At 43.5% G+C, this 23,237-nt stretch overlaps 1 protein-coding gene across 1 annotated transcript; it reads right to left on the bottom strand.

Annotated features, from left to right (window-relative positions):
• Positions 1–737: 737 nt before the first annotated feature.
• Positions 738–23,237, bottom strand: tuft1a (tuftelin 1a). The gene is made up of 12 exons (XM_031787449.1): positions 22,862–23,237; positions 11,594–11,671; positions 10,281–10,391; positions 10,102–10,188; positions 9,953–10,015; positions 8,726–8,812; positions 7,243–7,353; positions 6,941–7,164; positions 6,588–6,693; positions 5,191–5,274; positions 3,428–3,522; positions 738–2,595 (listed from the first exon to the last, which is right to left on the bottom strand). Exons 1-12 carry the CDS (start codon positions 22,922–22,924, stop codon positions 2,523–2,525), a joined length of 1,182 nt encoding a protein of 393 aa, XP_031643309.1. The 5' UTR covers positions 22,925–23,237; the 3' UTR covers positions 738–2,522.

Genomic DNA, 23,237 nt, shown 5'->3' with positions numbered 1-23,237 from the left:
AAGGGAACATGCCCAAGTGTTATGGCTTCATGTGCCTTTTCTCCCAGCACTTGGTCTATCATTTGACTCACCAACAGGGGGCAGACATTCATTATGCATAAACTACAGTAGTGCACTATACATAAACTACAGTAGTACACTATACACAAACTACAGTAGTACACTATACACAAACTACAGTACTGCACTATGCATAAACTACAGTAGTGCACTATGCATAAACTACAGTAGTGCACTATGCACAAACTACAGTAGTGCACTATGCATAAACTACAGTAGTGCACTATGCATAAACTACAGTAGTACACTATGCATAAACTACAGTACTGCACTTTGCATAAGCTACAGTACTGCACTATGCATAAACTACAGTAGTACACTATGCATAAACTACAGTACTGCACTTTGCATAAGCTACAGTACTGCACTATGCATAAACTACAGTAGTACACTATGCATAAACTACAGTAGTACACTATGCATAAACTACAGTACTGCACTATGCATAAACTACAGTAGTACACTGCATAAACTACAGTATTGCACTTTGCATAAGCTACAGTACTGCACTTTGCATAAACTGCAGTACTGCACTTTGCATAAGCTACAGTACTGCACTTTGCATAAGCTACATAATATAGAAGTAAATTATAATAATGAATTTAGATGTAATATAGAAATGTGAATGACAATATTTGACTCACTAGTACCCCCTCAAAAAACATGAAAAAAACAAGTATTTTCATATATTTATTAAAATAACTAAAACACAAACTATATATGTTGTTAACACACACTAACATGTCTACTGAAAATGTTTTCCCTAAAATGAAAGTTGTATTTTCACATAAATACATAAAGATGATTGTCACACACTAAAGTGTCAGGCCAAACATTCCTGTCTGAAGGATAAAACTAACAAACAAATCCCAGAGTGAGACTACAGGGACATCAAAGAACACCACATAAACAAATAAATATAGTTATGTACAAAGCTGGTGATGGTGGATGAAACGTCAGGTAACTGAAATGCAAAAATGTGGATAATGTCAACTTCTTGCAAGGTTAGTAAGTACTTGTCAGAATGAATCATCTTCATTTCCTTTAGACTTCAAAGTGGCATCAGTATTGGTGAGGGGACTTCTAATCCACACATACTAGACCAAACATCACACTTTCTCAACGAACAAAATAACAAACATGGCCTTCATAACTTTGTATAAACCACGACACATCACTGTGGCCGTTACGTGACCATATAAGTATATTTACAAAAAGTCAAAGATTGTCTTCCTCCCTTTCAGGTGTCAAATAAAGAGGATTCTAACAGTGGACTCTAGGCCACAGACACAGGAAGTAGGTTAATGGGTTACAGAAGGGTTTGATGGAAAACTATATCCTCTCTCCTTAATGTCTTTCTGCTTCTCCAATACCTGTATAGTGTAGCAACACTCACTCTATCCTGCCTTGGTGCCATGGTAAAAAGATGACAAACTGGTTGTGTTCTGATTAGTTGAATACAGATCTCTCTCTTCGATCCCCCTCTCACTCATCGGCCATTTTATTTCTCTGTTATGGCCCAGCCTGGCATGGTTGCCTCCTCTCTGAGGCCAAAGACTGGGTCTGTTATCAGACCCTTACTAACCACAGGGTACTGCTATCACACCGTCTCTGGTCCTCTCTGTCAGTAGTAAAGTCCTTCAGACGGACTTCAACAGATGACAATAGATTATGACACTGGGTTAGAAAGAATCATCTGTCTGCTATGAATAAATAGACTTCTATTGAGAATCAACTCTATAAGTATATCTACATCAACGTCCATACACAATCCAAAACCCCACACACACACACACACACACACACACACACACACACACACACACACACACACACACACACACACACACACACACACACACACACACACACACACACACACACACACACACACACACACACACACACACACACACACACACACACACACACACACACACACACACACACGAGGAGGCTGGTGGGAGGAGCTATAGGAGGAATACATGTAACGGTATGAAACACAGAAAACATATGGGAACAGTTGACTGTTCCATGACATTACAATGGGGCGGAAGGGTAGCCTAGTGGTTAGAGCGTTGGACTAGTAACCGGAAGGTTACTAGATTTGACAAGGTACAAATCTGTCATTCTGCCCCTGAACAGGCAGTTCACCCACTGTTCCTAGGCCGTCATTGAAAATAAGAATTTGTTCTTAACTGACTTGCCTAGTTAAATAAAGGTTAAAAAAACAATGAGCCCCTCCTTCTATAGTTTCTCCCACCAGCCTCCTCTGACACACACACATTGCATATTGGGTGATGGTGGTCAGTTGATGTGATGTTGTTGTGGTCACCTCAGTTTAAACTTCATACGTGCACTGTGATGTTGGTGTGGTAGTAATGTGGTGATGGTCTATTTCAGTCCGTTGTTGTTTAGCTTAGCAGGTTTGGTGTCGTTAGGTTAGCCTCGCTTTCACCAGTTCAGGACTTGGTCTCAATGATTTTGATGAAGGGAAGAGGCTTGTTGGACGAGTTGCTGGGCTTCAAAGGCTTACTGTGGAGGAGAGAGAGAGAAATGAGATCGATGCCAAGGTTTTACTCTGGGGAACACATTACTAGTGAACAGCTGAGGGACACTATGGGGATGTGCAGGGGTTAGAAGTGTGTGTGGAGGGCTGTGTGAGGTCAGGTGATGTTTCTGGTCAGTCAGGGGAATGAGGGGGCAGGTGTGTGGGGAGTTGGTGACAGATCAGGTGTGTGTGGAGGGCTGTGTGAGGTCAGGTGATGTTTCTGGTCAGTCAGGGGAATGAGGGGGCAGGTGTGTGGTGAGTTGGTGAAAGGTCAGGTGTGTGGTGAGTTGGTGACAGATCAGGTGTGTGTGGCGGGCTGTGTGAGGTCAGGTGATGTTTCTGGTCAGTCAGGGGAATGAGGGGGCAGGTGTGTGGTGAGTTGGTGAAAGGTCAGGTGTGTGGTGAATTGGTGACAGATCAGGTGTGTGTGGAGGGCTGTGTGAGGTCAGGTGATGTTTCTGGTCAGTCAGGGGAATGAGGGGGCAGGTGTGTGGTGAGTTGGTGAAAGGTCAGGTGTGTGGTGAGTTGGTGACAGATCAGGTGTGTGTGGAGGGCTGTGTGAGGTCAGGTGATGTTTCTGGTCAGTCAGGGGAATGAGGGTCCAGATGTGTGGTGAGTTGGTGAAAGGTCAGGTGTGTGGTGAGTTGATGACAGGTCAGGCGTGTGGTGAGTTGATGACAGGTCAGGCGTGTGGTGAGTTGATGACAGGTCTATGATGGGTGTGTGTCTGCCTGTGTTACTGGATGTGAATTTCCTGTAGACAATCTGACAGGTCTATGATGGGTGTGTCTGCCTGAGTTACTGGATGTAAATTACCTATAGACAATCTGGGCGTGGCGGTCTGATGAGAGGTGCGAGTTTGACCTTTCACCTCCCAGGAAGTAGTCCATCTGATCATGCATCTCCCGATTCTAAACACACACATACATACAGTTGAAGTCGGAAGTTATTAAAACTCGTTTTTCAACCACTCCACAAATGTCGGTTAGGACATCTACTTTGTGCATGACACAAGTCATTTTTCCAACAATTGTTTACAGACAGATTATTTCACTTATAATTCACTGCATCGCAATTCCAGTGGGTCAGAAGTTTACATACACTAAGTTGACTGGCTTCAAACAGCTTGGAAAATTCCAGAAAATGATGTCATGGCTTTAGAAGCTTCTAATAGGCTAATTGACATAATTTGAGTCAATTGGAGGTATACCTGTGGATGTATTTCAAGGCCTACCTTCAAACTCAGTGCCTCTTTGCTTGACATCATGGGAAAATCAAAAGAAATCAGCCAAGACCTCAGAAAAAAATTGTAGACCTCCACAAGTCTGGTTCATCCTTGGGAGCAATTTCCAAACACCTGAAGGTACCACGTTCATCTGTACAAACATAGTATGCAAGTATAAACACCATGGGAACACGCAGCCGTCATACCGCTCAGGAAGGAGATGCATTCTGTCTCCGAGAGATGAACGTACTTTGGTGCGAAAAGTGAAAATTAATCCCAGAACAACAGCAAAGGACCTTGTGAAGATGCTGGAGGAAACAGGTACAAAAGTATCTATATCCACAGTAAAACGAGTCCTAAATCGACATAACCTGATAGGCCGCTCAGCAAGGAAGAAGCCACTGCTCCAAAACCACCATAAAAAAGCCAGACTACGGTTTGCAACTGCACAAGATCGTACTTTTTGGAGAAATGTCCTCTGCTCTGATGAAACAAAAATAGAACTGTTTGGCCATAATGACCATCGTTATGTTTGGAGGAAAAAGGGGGAGGCTTGCAAGCCCGAAGAACACCATCCCAGCACGGGGGTGGCAGCATCATGTTGTGGGGGTTCTTTGGTGCAGGAGGGACTGGTGCACTTCACAAAATAAATGGCATCATGAGGCAGGAAAAGTATGTGGATGTATTGAAGCAACATCTCAAGACATCAGTCAGGAAGTTAAAACTTGGTTGCAATTGTGTCTTCCAAATGGACAATGACCCCAAGTATACTTCCAAAGTTGTGGCAAAATGGCTTAAGGACAACAAAGTCAAGGTATTGGAGAGGCCATCACAATGCCCTGACCTCAATCCTATAGAACATTTGTGGACAGAACTGAAAAAGCATGTGTGAGCAAGGAGGCCAACAAACCTGACTAAGTTACACAAGCTCTGTCAGGAGGAATGGGCCAAAATTCAGCCCAACTTATTTTGGGAAGCATGTAGAAGGCTACCCGTAACGTTTGACCCAAGTTGAACAATTTAAAGGCAATGCTAGCAAATACTAATTGAGGTTATGTAAACTTCTGACCCACTGGGAATGTGATGAAAGAAATAAAAGCTGAAATAAATCATTCTCTCTACTATTATTCTGACATTTCACATTCTGAAAATAAATGATCCTAACTGACCTAAGACAGGGATATATTTACTAGGATTAAAAGTCAGGAATTGTGAAAAACTTCCAACTTCAACTGTAGGGTCAGAGGAAGTCAAACCCTACTCTGTGTTGCAGGCATAAAAGACTACAGTTCGGAGCAACAGTAGATGGTGAACAAAAGACTACAAATCCCAGGCATGGTTAGTTGGTACTGACCTCTGCCTCCAGGAAAGCCACCTTCTCCTCCAGATCTCTGATGACACGGTCCCTCTCCTGGATCACCATACGAGAGTTCTGCAGCTGTACACACACACACACACATCCATGTTATAGTCCTGTTAAAGCATGTTATAGTCCTGTCAAAGCATGTTATAGTCCTGTCATAGCATGTTATAGTCCTGTTATAGCATGTTATAGTCCTGTCAAAGCATGTTATAGTCCTGTCATAGCATGTCATAGTCCTGATAAAGCATGTTATAGTCCTGTTATAGCATGTTATAGTCCTGTCTAAGCATGTTATAGTCCTGTCATAGCATGTTATAGTCCTGTTATAGCATGTTATAGTCCTGTTATAGCATGTTATAGTCCTGTCGAAGCATGTTATAGTCCTGTTAAAGCATGTTATAGTCCTGTTATAGTCCTGTTAAAGCATGTTATAGTCCTGTTATAGTCCTGTTAAAGCATGTTATAGTCCTGTTAAAGCATGTTATAGTCCTGTTATAGTCCTGTTAAAGCATGTTATAGTCCTGTTATAGCATGTTATAGTCCCATTATAGTCCTGTTAAAGCATGTTATAGTCCTGTTATAGTCCTGTTATAGCATGTTATAGTCCTGTTAAAGCATGTTATAGAATGTTATAGTCCTGTTATAGCATGTTATAGTCCTGTTATAGAATGTTATAGTCCTGTTATAGCATGTTATAGACCTGTTATAGCATGTTATAGTCCTGTTATAGCATGTTATAGTCCGGTTAAAGCATGTTATAGTCCTGTTATAGCATGTTATAGTCCTGTTATAGCATGTTATAGTCCTGTTATAGTCCTGTTAAAGCATGTTATAGTCCTGTTATAGTCCTGTTATAGCATGTTATAGTCCTGTTAAAGCATGTTATAGTCCTGTTATAGTCCTGTTATAGCATGTTATAGTCCTGTTATAGCATGTTATAGTCCTGTTATAGCATGTTATAGTCCTGTTAAAGCATGTTATAGTCCTGTTAAAGCATGTTATAGTCCTGTTAAAGCATGTTATAGTCCTGTTATAGCATGTTACAGTCCTGTTAAAGCATGTTAAAGCATGTTATAGTCCTGTTAAAGCATGTTATAGTCCTGTTATAGTCCTGTTATAGCATGTTATAGTCCTGTTATAGTCCTGTTATAGCATGTTATAGTCCTGTTAAAGCATGTTATAGTCCTGTTAAAGCATGTTATAGTCCTGTTATAGCATGTTACAGTCCTGTTAAAGCATGTTAAAGCATGTTATAGTCCTGTTAAAGCATGTTATAGTCCTGTTATAGCATGTTATAGTCCTGTTAAAGCATGTTATAGTCCTGTCATAGCATGTTATAGTCCTGTTATAGCTAGTTATAACATGTTATAGTCGTGTTTGCGTCTCACCTGTTCGATCATGTGTCTGACTTTCCTCTGCTGGCTCTTCAGCATGTCATCTAGATGATGGATCTTCTCCTTCAGAATGGCCAGCTCCTTCTCCAACTGCTCTGACCTGAGAAGAACACACAGCGTGAGTGGCTGAGAACACTCCTCGTCTATATGTATGTGTGTGTGTGTGTGTGTGTGCTCGTGTGTGTCTTGGTGTTTGTGTGGGATCTGCGCGATCTGTGTGTGTGTGCTCTGTGTCAACTCAAATCACATACACAGATTTGTAGATGTTATCGCAGGTGCAGTGAAATGCTTGTGTTTCTAGCTCCAACTGAGCAGTGTGTGTGTGCTCTGTTTATTATCCTCCTCACCTCTGCTCCTCGTTCCTGCCCTCCTCTCTGATCTTGCGTAATTCTCTGAGTTCTTCCTCTCTGTTCCTCAGTGTGTCTCGTAGGGCTTGGCTCTCCTGTGCCATGCCTCCCAGCAGCCTCTGGAGCTCCTCAATCCTCTGGTCCTTCCTCTCACTACTCTCCTCCACCCCCTTCAGCTTCTCCTCCTGCTCCCCCAGACGCTGGCGCAGATCCACACCCTCAGTCTGCACAGGAAAAGGACAGAGAGTTTAGTTTCATGATTTACAACACGTCCGTCTGTCCGGTCCGTCTGTCCGTTTTACCTGCAGTCTCTCTCTCTCCTCCTGGTGTTTCTTCTCAGCCTCCTGTAGCTGAGCATACAGACGCTTACTGACCTCCCTCATCTTGGCCCTCTCCACCTCATCCTCCCCTCCCTGAAGACAGAGAGAAAGAAAGAAAGAGGGAATAAAGGAACTGTTCAACTGGGAGAAAACTTATAAACACAGTTTGTTTCCATAGATTTGAGTGAAGCTCCAAGAATCCACTAATATCCTGTTCATAAACTCATTCAGCCACCTGACTGATCAAAGCACTGTAAACTCCTGACTCCCCCGGTTCAGGGAAGTACTGTGTTGTATACTGTTGTGTACTACTGTATTGTAAAGCATTGTACAGTAGTGTATTGTATACTGTTGTGTACTACTGTATTGTAAAGCATTGTACAGTAGTGTATTGTATAGTGTTCGTCTCGGGCCTAACAACACCCGTGCCAATATATCCTCCAAACACAGTCTACTCTGGGATTATCACTTTAGTACAGTATTGTGTAGTACTGTATTGTATAGTACTCTATTGTATAGTGTAGTACTGATTTGTATAGTATTGTATTGGTTTCTCAGTGTTGATTTTACTGTAGTGAGAGCGGCCCGGCCCTTTGTTTACACAGGTGAATCAGATTAATGACAATAGAGAGAGAGAGCGAAAGAGCGAGAGCGAGGAAACGCAAAATGCTAATATGCAAATAATTACAGAACAATCTATTTTTACATTTCAATGACAGAGGGAGGGAGAGAGTGAGAGAGAGTGAGGTGTGACTGTATGTGTCTGTGTGTCAAAGCAGCGGTTACAAAGGGAGAGATTCTGATGGAAGCCAAACAAAGACCAAAGTTTTCCACTCATATTTCTGTAACGCCAACTGCTACTCATGCGTCATTCACACGCTGCACACACACAAACTGTTAAAGTCAGCCATATTCACTCTTCTGAAAAGACTCCTGAATCCTGACATGAATAGCCTTGGGAACGCCCATTACCTGTTTGGCCTCGAGACTAAACCAAAGCTATTAAACAGGCAGTCATCTGGGGAATGTAGAACAATGGAGGGAGAAGAACACAAACACACTCAACAACACAGGAGGAGAGGAGGGACGGAATGTACCAGGCCTTCCAGATCTCTCTCCTGGGGGGTGTTCCTCTCCCTCACCTCTCTCTCTCCCCCTCGCTGTATTTGTGAATACACTCATACTAAAATGGACACACACACACACACACACACACACACACACACACACACACACACACACACACACACACACACACACACACACACACACACACACACACACACACACACACACACACACACACACACACACACACACACACACACACACGCCAATGATCTCGGAACTGGGTCAGACTTGATATGTAGGTGTTAGACGCACACATAAGCTCTCACACACATTTAAGCTCACACACACACCCCACATGAACCTGTCCGTATAGGGCATGTGAAAAGCCCCTCACCTGCCCATCATCTTTAGCTCCTCCCTTTGAGGAAGAAGAGATGTTCTGATTGGAGGGAGTGCTGACTCTGTAGCCACTAGCAAGAACCTAAGGGGAGAGAAGGATGAAGAAAGAGAGGGAATAGTGAGGGATGGAGAGAACGAGAGGAGATATGAGACACACATTTAGGTAGAAGTGACACACACAGGACATATTGCATATGTCATCAGTAGGTATCAAAATGAATGATGACACTAAACAACTGGTTCCATAACAACACGTGTTCACATAAACATTATACATGTGTTCCATAACAACACGTGTTCACATAAACATTATAAATGTGTTCCATAGCAACACGTGTTCACATAAACATTATACATGTGTTCCATAACAACACGTGTTCACATAAACATTATAAATGTGTTCCATAGCAACCCGTGTTCACATAAACATTATAAATGTGTTCCATAACAACACGTGTTCACATAAACATTATAAATGTGTTCCATAACAACACGTGTTCACATAAACATTATAAATGTGTTCCATAACAACACGTGTTCACATAAACATTATACATGTGTTCCATAACAACACGTGTTCACATAAACATTATAAATGTGTTCCATAACAACACGTGTCCACATAAACATTATAAATGTGTTCCATAACAACACGTGTTCACATAAACATTATAAATGTGTTCCATGGCAACACGTGTTCACATAAACATTATAAATGTGTTCCATGGCAACACGTGTTCACAAAAACATTATAAATGTGTTCCATAACAACACATGTCCACATAAACATTATAAATGTGTTCCTTAACAACACGTGTTCACATAAACATTATAAATGTGTTCCATAACAACACGTGTCCACATAAACATTATAAATGTGTTCCATAACAACACGTGTCCACATAAACATTATAACTGGTTCCATAACAACACGTGTTCACATAAACATTATAAATGTGTTCCATGGCAACACGTGTTCACAAAAACATTATAAATGTGTTCCATAACAACCCGTGTTCACATAAACATTATAAATGTGTTCCATAACAACACGTGTCCACATAAACATTATAACTGGTTCCATAACAACACGTGTCCACAAACATTATAAATGTGTTCCATAACAACACGTGTTCACATAAACATTATAAATGTGTTCCATGGCAACACGTGTTCACATAAACATTATACATGTGTTCCATAACAACACGTGTTCACATACCTTGTGTTGTCCTTTGTTCTTGGTTGCCATCTGTTCCCTCAGGGTCTTCAGACAATATCTCACCTGAGCAACACACACACACACACACGTGTTACTGACAGATTCACACACAGAGAGAGAAAGTGAGAGAGAGAGAGAATGTGTCTTACCTCCTGTATCTGGGAGACTTCATCTGACAACATCTTGAGGCTCTGCTGGTGTCTCTGCTGCTCCTGTCTACGATCCTCCAGATACACCTGCAACACATGGAACACAGACATATTACACACACATTACACATTACACACCCTGGTAACACACACACCCTCAAACATTAAGCCCCACCCACCTTGATGACCTCAACCTTTTCAGCCTTCTCCTCATAGGGTTTGATTGGTTCAGGCTTCAGAGCAGGCCTATCACTGGTTGGCTGCACCAGAGCAAACGCTCGTCCGATTGGCTGAAAAATCAGGGAGGTAGGGGAGTTTATGATACTTGGAATAGTGTGAAAATATTTCCAAGCCTCCAGCATGTGTGAACATGAAGTGATTCTGAGTGTGGTGACATGAATGTGTGAGAGGAGTTACGTGCTGCAACACTAGATTAGGAAGAACACTCAGTGACGGACCAACAGGATATGACATCAAGATGTTCCATTCATTCCCATATACAGTAGTAGGTATGATACTCAGATTAGCACTGAGAATGTCTGACACAAACTGACCGTCAGAAAATGTACTAACCAGAATGAAACAGGTTAGAAACTAATGGTGGTCCTCTAAAACAGAAGGGGAGTTGTAGAATGTATACAGCATTATAACACACATCTGTCATTTAGGTCCACCGCTTCAAGAACAAACTCTGGAAACTATTTATCTGTGTATACAGGATTCCTGTGTTTGTGTGTGTGTGTATGTGTCAACAGTGTTCCTGTGTGTGTGTATAAAGCCCCCATAATCAGTAGACGTTACATTTAGCCCTGATTGCGATGGTGATCACCACCATTCAATAAACTCTAAACTTCTGTGGGATTGGTCAAAGAAAGAAAGAAAGAAAGAAAGAAAGAAAGAAAGAAAAGGGTTAGAGAGTGCGAGGGAGAAATAGAAAGCGCAAGAGAAAGCAAGAGAGAGATACACTGTATAAGTTTAGTAAGCTTGGCAGTGGTCTGTCTCTCCTCTCCAACACTGCGGTCTTAAGAACAGTCTTAAGAACAGTTGCATAGGACTCTGATGGAAACCGGATGGCAGCCATGACATTTTATGACCTGTTTGTGAGTCTGTGTGTGAACTAGCACCCTGTGTGTGTGTGTGCTACTCTTTTCTGATTCAACACACTATCAAAGTGTGTTAGGGACAGTGACCCCAGCCATCCCCTGGTCCACTAAAACACACCCAAACCCTCAGCCAGTTCAGAAGGGCTTATGTATATCCATTTACAGTAACAGTGCAGGTTCAGAATTATGTTCTGCCATGGACTTTTATCCACATATTACACATAGGGATACAATTCCATCCATCCAGGGACAGAGTTCCATGACTTCCTTCCTGTCCCCTCTGTTGTAATTGTAGGAGTCGGCTAATGCAGACAGAATTCTAGGTGAGTGTTGAGGGTCTAGGTCTGGTTTAGAGGTTAGGGTTCTAGGTCATGGTTCTAGGTTCTTACCTTGCTCCTGGGTTGTTCTGTGATCCTCCCGACCTGGTTCTGCTGGTGGAGAGTCAGCCTCAGTCTCCTGCACCCATCCTGACGAATGAGACGAAGAAAAGACGAAATGAGAAGCAGTTACAAAGAGCCCGTTATGGGATGGAGAGAGAGAGGGATGGGGGGAAGGAGGGAACTACTGGAAATGGAGGAGGGGAAAAGAGGGAGGAGAAACTGAGTAATACTGTGTAGGGCAGAGAGGAAGAGGGAAGGTGGGAGGGACAGAGAGACTGACTGGAGGCCAGTACCCAGTCAACTAGTGTGTAGGGAGCCAGTGGTTAGAGAGAGAGAAAGAAAGAGAGGGAACAGAAGCATAAAGTTACTCAGAGACAGAATGTTCCACTTGAATGCCGTTCCATCTTGGAAAACTCAGAACTAGAGATCGATGCCAGCACCAATAGGAATCTCCATTAGAATTCTGGGAGGCAGTGGGCAGAAAAACTGTACTGAAGTGGGATGGAACATTTCCATGGTAACCAAGTCTCCCAGTAACCATAAACTAAATCTGGCTCCAAAACAATGCAACTCAGGAAGAGTGGGCGGGTGGGTAAGGGTGAAAATACACACACACACACACACACACACACACACACACACACACACACACACACACGAGTCACTATGAGGGCAGTGAGGTCTGGTAGTGTGTCTCGCTGGACAGGGAACCCCCATATTACCAGCTGAGAGGGTTGTGTGTGTGTGTCTGGTTGTGTGTCTCGCTGGACAGGGAACCCCCATATTACCAGCTGAGAGGGTTGTGTGTGTGTGTCTGGTTGTGTGTCTCGCTGGACAGGGAACCCCCATATTACCAGCTGAGAGGGTTGTGTGTGTGTGTGTCTGGTTGTGTGTCTCGCTGGACAGGGAACCCCCATATTACCAGCTGAGATGGTTGTGTGTGTGTGTCTGGTTGTGTGTCTCGCTGGACAGGGAACCCCCATATTACCAGCTGAGAGGGTTGTGTGTGTGTGTGTCTGGTTGTGTGTCTCGCTGGACAGGGAACCCCCATATTACCAGCTGAGAGGGTTGTGTGTGTGTGTCTGGTTGTGTGTCTCGCTGGACAGGGAACCCCCATATTACCAGCTGAGAGGGTTGTGTGTGTGTGTCTGGTTGTGTGTCTCGCTGGACAGGGAACCCCCATATTACCAGCTGAGAGGGTTGTGTGTGTGTGTGTGTCTGGTTGTGTGTCTCGCTGGACAGGGAACCCCCATATTACCAGCTGAGAGGGTTGTGGGTGTGTGTGTCTGGTTGTGTGTCTCGCTGGACAGGGAACCCCCATATTACCAGCTGAGAGGGTTGTGGGTGTGTGTGTCTGGTTGTGTGTCTCGCTGGACAGGGAACCCCCATATTACCAGCTGAGAGGGATGTGTGTGTGGTTGTGTGTCTCGCTGGACAGGGAACCCCCATATTACCAGCTGAGAGGGATGTGTGTGTGGTTGTGTGTCTGCATGAGGCTGAGGGAGCAGGGTTATAGAGATGATAAACCAGACTACCTGGAAACCAACAACACATCATGTTCTCTTTACTCTCCTCTGTGTACATTTCTGTGTCCTGAAGTCTAAACTCAAGTTAACTCTGAGACAAGACAGACACAGCAAATACTGTGGAGTTGTAAAGTGTTTGAACCCACGGAAACACACTGTATGGTTAGCTACTGTTCCGTTGAATATTGACTGTGTTGTTTTGACCCATCCAGTCAGGCCAGTTAGGAGAGTTAGAGTATGTGAGGTATGTTGACGTTCTCTGTAGCTCTCTACACTGCCAGCTTTGTGTTGACGTACCAGAGTAGTGCATCACAAAGCCTCCTTTCATCAGCGCCCATTTTAAAACCATTACCCAGAAACCACCCACTAAATGTCTCATTCCTCACTACTGACTCACACTGACAGCCATCACAATGACTTAATGACACTTTGGCCAAAAACTCCTCCGGACAGATATAAGTAGCACTTCATTTCACTACAAGTAGCATTCACCTGGTAATTACTCAGGAAGTATGTGTTAAGAATGGGTAGGTGGTTTTCGGAATACTTACATGAAAGAATTCAACACTTAACCAAATGACATGTAGTAGTGCTTCTTTCAGTCAGTGAGGAAGCCATGGGCAGCGCCAGCGGACATATCTGGCACATACAGTACACACTACCTACCAGGCCCATGTGTCTCAGTAGAAATGAGGTAATAACAGGTATTTGTGTTGTGTAACGATGATGATTGTGTTAGAGAGAAGTGGTGTATGACAGACAGACACGGGTACCTGTTAGGACAGGACACACACTCAACAAATACACATGCAGGAAAAGGAGAGGGGATGGAGGGGATGGAGAGCGGGAGCAGGGGAGGAGAGGACAAGGGAGTGGAAAGGGAGGGAAGATAGTGTCAAAAAGGGAGAGGGTGAACCTAAATACAATATAAAGAAAGACAGAAAAAATGATGAGGGAGACAAAGATCAGCAAAGAGACAGAGAGGGAGAGAAGCGAGAGACAGCGAGATAGAGAGTAGAGATTGAAATTGAATTGAGAGAGAGAGAGAAAGAGAGCGAGAGCGAGATTGAAATTTAATTGAGAGAGAGACAGGGAGAGAGAGAAAAAGTAGAGAGAAATAAAGAGAGAGAGATAATGTTCTGTTAGATGAACAGTAATGTGTCCCTGCCAATGACTGGAATGAATTGCAAAAATCACTGAAGCTGGAGACCCATATCTCCTAACTAACTTTAAGCACCAGCTGTCAGAGCAGCTCACAGATCACTGCACCTGTACATAGCCCATCTGTAAATAGCCCATCCAACTACCTCATCCCCATACTGTTATTTTTTTGTTTGTTGCTCCTTTGCACCCCAGTATCTGTACTTGCACATTCATCTTCTGCACATCTATCACTCCAGTGTTTAATTGCTAAATTGTCATTATTTCACCACTACGGCCTATTTATTGCCTTATCTTACCTCATTTGCATACACTGTATATAAACTTTTTTTCTCTATTGTGTTATTGAATGTATGTTTGTTTATTCCATGTGTTTGTTTATTCCATGTGTTTGTTTATTCCATGTGTAACTCTGTGTTGTTGTTTGTGTCACACTGCTTTACTTTATCTTGGCCAGGTCGCAGTTGTAAATGAGAACTTACCTGGTTAAATAAAGGTGAAATAAATAAAATAAATAAAATAAAATAAAGAAGACAAAGGTTCACCTAATCCACCACCAGACAGACACACCTTGACCTACTACACTATCACAAACAACCAGGATCGGGTAATGGCAGCCATTCACAGGGAAAACAGCCTATGACAACACAGACCCAATCTACCGCCCAGAGACCCAGCCTACCGCCCAGGACACAGCCTACCGCCCAGAGACCCAGCCTACCTCCCAGAGACCCAGCCTAGCGCCCAGAGACCCAGCCTAGCGCCCAGAGACCCAGCCTAGCGCCCAGAGACCCAGCCTAGCGCCCAGAGACCCAGTCTACCGCCCAGAGACCCAGTCTACCGCCCAGAGACCCAGCCTACCGCCCAGAGACCCAGTCTATCGCCCAGAGACCCAGCCTACCGCCCAGAGACCCAGCCTACCGCCCAGAGACCCAGTCTATCGCCCAGAGACCCAGCCTAGCGCCCAGAGACCCAGCCTAGCGCCCAGAGACCCAGTCTATCGCCCAGAGACCCAGCCTAGCGCCCAGAGACCCAGCCTAGCGCCCAGAGACCCAGCCTAGCGCCCAGAGACCCAGTCTATCGCCCAGAGACCCAGCCTAGCGCCCAGAGACCCATCCTACCGCCCAGAGACCCAGTCTATCGCCCAGAGACCCAGTCTACCTCCCAGAGACCCAGCCTACCATTATAATAGAGCAGTAATGTAAAACCAGATTCAGCATGGTCTACAGCCACAAGGGATCATAGGACATTGACAAGGCTATTGTTTGTGACTGTGGCATCAGGAGAGAGGGAGAGACAGATAGAGAGTAGAGAGAGAGAGTAGAGAGAGAGGGAGAGAGAGAGAGGCAAAGCAGAACAGAGGAACAGAGGGAGAGTTGTGTGATAGAGGCTGAATGACTCTTTCCACCCCTACACTGGAAACAGCAGACTACCTGCTAACACAATTTGATAGGAGAGTGGAATAGAGACCCATATAAACAACATCAACACAGAAATGTCAGTAAGAGCTCAGCATTCAGTACTGTCCCTCTGTCATAAACGGAACCTACGAGAGCTGTAAACAGAGGTAGTGGAGAAGGTATCAGTACCACATCACCAAGTACCTATGTTCCAGTCAGTACCACATCACCTAGTACCTACATTACAGTCAGTACCACATCATCTAGTACATACGTTCCAGTCAGTACCACATCACCTAATACCTACATTCCAGTCAGTACCACATCACCTATCAGTACCACATCACCTAGCACCTATGTTCCAGTCATTACCTACGTTCCAGTCAGTACCACATCAAACATCAGTACCACATCACCTAGCACCTACATTCCAGTCAGTACCACATCACCTATCAGCACCACATCACCTAGCATCTACGTTCCAGTCAGCACCTACATTCCAGTCAGTACCACATCACCTAGCATCTACGTTCCAGTTAGTACCACATCACCTAACATCTACATTCCAGTCAGTACCACATCACCTATCAGCACCACATCACCTAGCACCTACGTTTCAGTCAGTACCACATCACCTATCAGTACCACATCACCTAGCATCTACGTTTCAGTCAGCACCTACATTCCAGTCAGTACCACATCACCTAGCATCTACGTTCCAGTCAGTACCACATCACCTAGCATCTACGTTCCAGTGGGTACCACATCACCTAGCATCTACGTTCCAGTCAGTACCACATCACCTAACATCTACGTTCCAGTCAGTACCACATCACCTAACATCTACGTTCCAGTCAGTACCACATCATCTAGTACCTACGTTCCAGTCAGTACCACATCACCTAGCACCTACGTTCCAACCAGTACCACATCACCTAGCATCTACATTCCAGTCAGTACCACATCACCTAGCATCTACGTTCCAGTCAGTACCACATCACCTAACATCTACGTTCCAGTCAGTACCACATCACCTAACATCTACGTTCCAGTCAGTACCACATCACCTAGTACCTACGTTTCAGTCAGTACCACATCACCTAGCATCTACGTTCCAGTCAGCACCTACGTTCCAGTCAGTACCACATCATCTAGCACCTACGTTCCAATTAGACGTGCACACGGGTAAATAAGATGTGCACACGGGTAAATAAGACGTACACACGGGTAAATAAGACGTACACACGGGTAAATAAGACGTACACATGGGTAAATAAGATGTGCACACGGGTAAATAAGACGTACACACGGGTAAATAAGACGTACACACGGGTAAATAAGACGTACACACGGGTAAATAAGACGTACACACGGGTAAATAAAAATAGTGTTATGAGCAATGTCTGTTCTTTCCTCTGGGGGTACTAGGTGATAAATCTGTACAAATGATGACAGAGTTATGGTCTCCTGTGGAATGAGTTCTAGGCATGTACCTATTCACCTTTACTGAGGGAGTAGTACTTTCAACCCTAGCAAAATACATACTTAGCAACAAGACCTGCATGAGTTACTGCTTCCTATAGTGTGGAAATGCAATGATGTTGTCTTGTTTAGTGTGAGTTACTGGTTCCTAGTGTGGAAATGGAATGAGGTTGTCTTGGTTAGTGTCTGAGTTACTGGTTCCTAGTGTGGAAATGGAAGGAGGTTGTCTTGGTTAGTGTCTGAGTTACTGGCTCCTAGTGTGGAAATGGAATGAGGTTGTCTTGTTTAGTGTGAGTTACTGGTTCCTAGTGTGTGGAAATGGAATGAGGTTGTCTTGGCTAGTGTCTGAGTTACTGGTTCCTAGTGTGGAAATGGAATGAGGTTGTCTTGTTTAGTGTGAGTTACTGGTTCCTAGTGTGTGGAAATGGAATGAGGCTGTCTTGGCTAGTGTCTGAGTTACTGGTTCCTAGTGTGGAAATGGAATGAGGTTGTCTTGGTTAGTGTGAGTTACTGGTTCCTAGTGTGGAAATGGAACGAGGCTGTCTTGTTTAGTGTGAGTTACTGGCTCCTAGTGTGGAAATGGAATGAGGTTGTCTTGGTTAGTGTCTGAGTTACTGGTTCCTAGTGTGGAAATGGAATGAGGTTGTCTTGGTTAGTGTGAGTTACTGGTTCCTAGTGTGGAAATGGAACGAGGTTGTCTTGTTTAGTGTGAGTTACTGGTTCCTAGTGTGTGGAAATGGAATGAGGTTGTCTTGGCTAGTGTGAGTTACTGGTTCCTAGTGTGTGGAAATGGAATGAGGTTGTCTTGGCCAGTGTCTGAGTTACTGGTTCCTAGTGTGGAAATGGAATGAGGTTGTCTTGGTTAGTGTGAGTTACTGGTTCCTAGTGTGTGGAAATGGAATGAGGTTGTCTTGGCCAGTGTCTGAGTTACTGGTTCCTAGTGTGGAAATGGAATGAGGTTGTCTTGGTTAGTGTGAGTTACTGGTTCCTAGTGTGTGGAAATGGAATGAGGTTGTCTTGGCTAGTGTCTGAGTTACTGGTTCCTAGTGTGGAAATGGAATGAGGTTGTCTTGGTTAGTGTGAGTTACTGGCACCTAGTGTGGAAATGGAATGAGGTTGTCTTGGTTAGTGTCTGAGTTACTGGTTCCCAGTGTGGAAATGGAATGAGGTTGTCTTGGCTAGTGTCTGAGTTACTGGTTCCTAGTGTGGAAATGGAATGAGGTTGTCTTGGTTAGTGTGAGTTACTGGTTCCTAGTGTGGAAATGGAATGAGGTTGTCTTGTTTAGTGTGAGTTACTGGTTCCTAGTGTGTGGAAATGGAATGAGGTTGTCTTGGCTAGTGTCTGAGTTACTGGTTCCTAGTGTGGAAATGGAATGAGGTTGTCTTGGTTAGTGTGAGTTACTGGTTCCTAGTGTGTGGAAATGGAATGAGGTTGTCTTGGCTAGTGTGAGTTACTGGTTCCTAGTGTGTGGAAATGGAATGAGGTTGTCTTGGCCAGTGTCTGAGTTACTGGTTCCTAGTGTGGAAATGGAATGAGGTTGTCTTGGTTAGTGTGAGTTACTGGTTCCTAGTGTGTGGAAATGGAATGAGGTTGTCTTGGCCAGTGTCTGAGTTACTGGTTCCTAGTGTGGAAATGGAATGAGGTTGTCTTGGTTAGTGTGAGTTACTGGTTCCTAGTGTGTGGAAATGGAATGAGGTTGTCTTGGCTAGTGTCTGAGTTACTGGTTCCTAGTGTGGAAATGGAATGAGGTTGTCTTGGTTAGTGTGAGTTACTGGTTCCTAGTGTGGAAATGGAACGAGGTTGTCTTGTTTAGTGTGAGTTACTGGCACCTAGTGTGGAAATGGAATGAGGTTGTCTTGGTTAGTGTCTGAGTTACTGGTTCCTAGTGTGGAAATGGAATGAGGTTGTCTTGGTTAGTGTGAGTTACTGGTTCCTAGTGTGGAAATGGAATGAGGTTGTCTTGTTTAGTGTGAGTTACTGGTTCCTAGTGTGTGGAAATGGAATGAGGTTGTCTTGGCTAGTGTCTGAGTTACTGGTTCCTAGAGTGTGGAAATGGAATGAGGTTGTCTTGGTTAGTGTGAGTTACTGGTTCCTAGTGTGGAAATGGAATGAGGTTGTCTTGTTTAGTGTGAGTTACTGGTTCCTAGTGTGTGGAAATGGAATGAGGTTGTCTTGGCTAGTGTCTGAGTTACTGGTTCCTAGTGTGGAAATCGAATGAGGTTGTCTTGGTTAGTGTGAGTTACTGGTTCCTAGTGTGGAAATGGAACGAGGTTGTCTTGTTTAGTGTGAGTTACTGGCTCCTAGTGTGGAAATGGAATGAGGTTGTCTTGGTTAGTGTCTGAGTTACTGGTTCCTAGTGTGAAAATGGAATGAGGTTGTCTTGGCTAGTGTCTGAGTTACTGGTTCCTAGTGTGGAAATGGAATGAGGTTGTCTTGGTTAGTGTGAGTTACTGGTTCCTAGTGTGGAAATGGAATGAGGTTGTCTTGTTTAGTGTCTGAGTTACTGGTTCCTAGTGTGGAAATGGAATGAGGTTGCCTTGTTTAGTGTGAGTTACTGGTTCCTAGTGTGGAAATGGAATGAGGTTGTCTTGGCTAGTGTCTGAGTTACTGGTTCCTAGTGTGGAAATGGAATGAGGTTGTCTTGGTTAGTGTGAGTTACTGGTTCCTAGTGTGGAAATGGAATGAGGTTGTCTTGTTTAGTGTCTGAGTTACTGGTTCCTAGTGTGGAAATGGAATGAGGTTGCCTTGTTTAGTGTGAGTTACTGGTTCCTAGTGTGGAAATGGAATGAGGTTGTCTTGTTTATTGTGTGAGTTGATGCTTCTTCTACTAGTTCCTGGTGGTGGGAAGACTGTTTCTGGTTCCTCCTCATAGATGAGTCAGAAGGTCATGTCTTGCACAGTTCCAGACAGTGATGTCACATTCTCCATAGCGAGGTAATGGGGAGGAATGGCGGAGGGGTGGGTGAGCTCAGTAAACATGAGGAATCAGGGTGGATCATGAGGCATTATTTAAAAAGTAGGAATGCTGACAAAAGCCTAGTGACGGAAAAGAAGAGACTTATCAAAACTCTCTGGTGACTGGATGGATGTTATATTTAAGAATGAATGAGTGTGAATTAATAGATAGTCATGAAAAATGTACTGGCTGTTCTGTCAATGTTCTGCGTAATATCAATACTCACTCTCACACAAACAGAGTGTTCCTTCTATCCAGGTATAGTTCAACTACAGCTGGAGGGCACACATACCTGCATACACACACAAACACACCCTTCACTGTTGCAACTTTGGGAATATTTATTTTCCTTATATTTCGCAGTCCTCCTCTTCTCATAACTTTTAGCCTAAATGGACTTTAAAAGGTCTTTCACAAGGCTATAGCACAGAATCAGCACATCCTCCTATATTTATTCCATGTTGCTGTATCTCCCTGGTCTTAATAACCATATTCCTCCTATATTTATTCCATGTTGCTGTATCTCCCTGGTCTTAATAACCATATTCCTCCTATATTTATTCCATGTTGCTGTATCTCCCTGGTCTTAATAACCATATTCCTCCTATGTTTATCACCCTGGTCTTAATAACCATATTCCTCCTATATTTATTCCATGTTGCTGTATCACCCTGGTCTTAATAACCATATTCCTCCTATATTTAATCCATGTTGCTGTATCTCCCTGGTCTTAATAACCATATTCATCCTATATTTAATCCATGTTGCTGTATCTCCCTGGTCTTAATAACCATATTCCTCCTATATTTATTCCATGTTGCTGTATCACCCTGGTCTTAATAACCACATTCCTCCTATATTTATTCCATGTTGCTGTATCTCCCTGGTCTTAATAACCATATTCCGCCTATATTTATCACCCTGGTCTTAATAATCATATTCCTCCTATATTTATTCCATGTTGCTGTATCACCCTGGTCTTAATAATCATATTCCTCCTATATTTAATCCATGTTGCTGTATCACCCTGGTCTTAATAACCATATTCCTCCTATATTTATTCCATGTTGCTGTATCTCCCTGGTCTTAATAACCATATTCCTCCTATATTTATCTCCCTGGTCTTAATAACCATATCAGATCAGATATGATAAGAATGTGGGTGTAGAATGTTTGTTGATCCATTGTATCTGATAAGGACAATGTTGTATTAAGGGGTGATTGTAATTTGAGAGCTGCATGGTTCCCACACCCCTAGTTGTTTATTCAAATATAAAACAAGATAAACCCGACCAGCACGAACAAAGCATAGGTTATGTATCTAGCCGTGTGCTTCATCCTTTGACTGTGTACCTTGACCTTATAATCCAGTTTTATAGCCCTATACAATGCTGATAGGTAAGTTAAATTCTGATAGGCTGTTGCTCCTGGTAGAGGTTAGCTATAGGCACATATCTAGGATCAGTGTACCATACTTAAGTCCAAACCTTGACCAAAGGGGGTGAAAAGTTAAGGGCCAACATCATGCTAGTGCTGATAGCTGTTGTATGGCTCTGCAGGAGACATGTTGTGGGCCAATGGTCAGGCCCCAGATAGAACACAGACCATCATCAGAGACACGTGTCTAACTGGGTCAATGATTAACCTTCTCCAGCCAGACAGGAGATTAAGAGCTTCTATACCAGGGACAATGACTGGTGATGTAAACATCTAGGTGGAGCAGAGCTCAAAGGACCTTATAAGGGAATTCTAAATTGTATAAGCCTGGTTCTCAGTCTGGATGTAGTGTGCCTGCCCTGCAACCAAAGGATCACTGGTTCAATGCCCCTCACAGATGTGTTCCACCCTAAATCACTACAATTATGATACATGACAATGCCTCACGGGCATAGAGCAGGTGTGTCAAACATACGGCCTGGATCCCGCCCACGATGGGGACCAATCCTGTCCGCTTCTGGTTTGAGGAAAAATATATATATTTTTTTTTTTTTGGGGGGGGGGGGCAAACACAACATACTTAAAAATGACTAAAAGCAAATAATGGACCTACATTTATACAGTTTATTGACTGGACAGCTCACTAATAATCACAGAAGAAGGAGGAAGACTGAATGCACCCCCTGGGACAGAATGAGTTCGACACACCCATGGCATAGAGAGAGGACACTGAGGAAGCTGTCTTACTGTAGTGTAGATAGGCTAGTCTTCTGGCTGACACTACTGTAAGCCCTACATGAAGATGCTCACTTGTGACAGCAGTCTGGTCCCTCTGGCCAGATCACAGGTGTTATTTGGGCTAGTGTGTGTGTGTGTGTGTGTGTGTAATACTATAATTACTAGAAAAAGCCCATTAACACCAGAGGAAGCCAGTAAGCCTGATAAGACTTCAGTCAGGAGGATCTAAGACCAATACTCTGAAGTTAATTAATCTCTTCTTGTTTATTCTTACTTTGGGGCACAAAATGATACCACTAAAGTAAGGTAATGTGCTATCGGTTAAATTAAATATTGTAATTGATCTCAGATTATAATGCAAAACATATTTGCATATCCAACAGGTTGGCATGAATAAATGAAAAATATATATTTTAAAAAGTGGGGGAAATAAAGCAACCACATAGTGATAGCATAACATTTGACACACGTCAGTGGCGCCCCTCGATCTGCCTGCCTGCCTGCCAGACTGTCTAGCCATCCGGAACGCAGTGAGAAGGAAAGTAAAACAGTTCACTTAAATAGTTATTGTCTTACCGCTGTTCTCTCATCAGCTCTGAGGTCCTCAAATGTACACAGACTCCGCGTTACCCCGTTCATCTTCACACAGATAAGATAGATAAATAACTATATAGCTTAAATATGAAAGAGTTGTTCAACTTTGCTTATATAGTATTATTTTCTCTAAACAAACAGAGAACACGGATTGTCGTCCTCTTGTCTCACTCTCGCCCTCGCAGACGGAAGATCACGGTTTATTTTAACAAAAGTCGACGCTGCTCTTCACTACCAGTCGATAAGGTTACATCAGGCAGTTCCCTCCACTCCCGCCCTCCCCCAGAAATGTATGCGCGTAACCTCAGTGCACAGGCAACTAAGATGTTGGATAACTAAAGATAGTTAACCATCGAAC

The sequence above is a fragment of the Oncorhynchus kisutch genome, linkage group LG13, assembly GCF_002021735.2.
Source record: "Oncorhynchus kisutch isolate 150728-3 linkage group LG13, Okis_V2, whole genome shotgun sequence".
Lineage (NCBI taxonomy): Eukaryota > Metazoa > Chordata > Actinopteri > Salmoniformes > Salmonidae > Oncorhynchus > Oncorhynchus kisutch.
The sequence above is the reverse complement of the archived record's forward strand: the minus strand, read 5'-3'. Positions and strand labels throughout refer to the sequence as shown.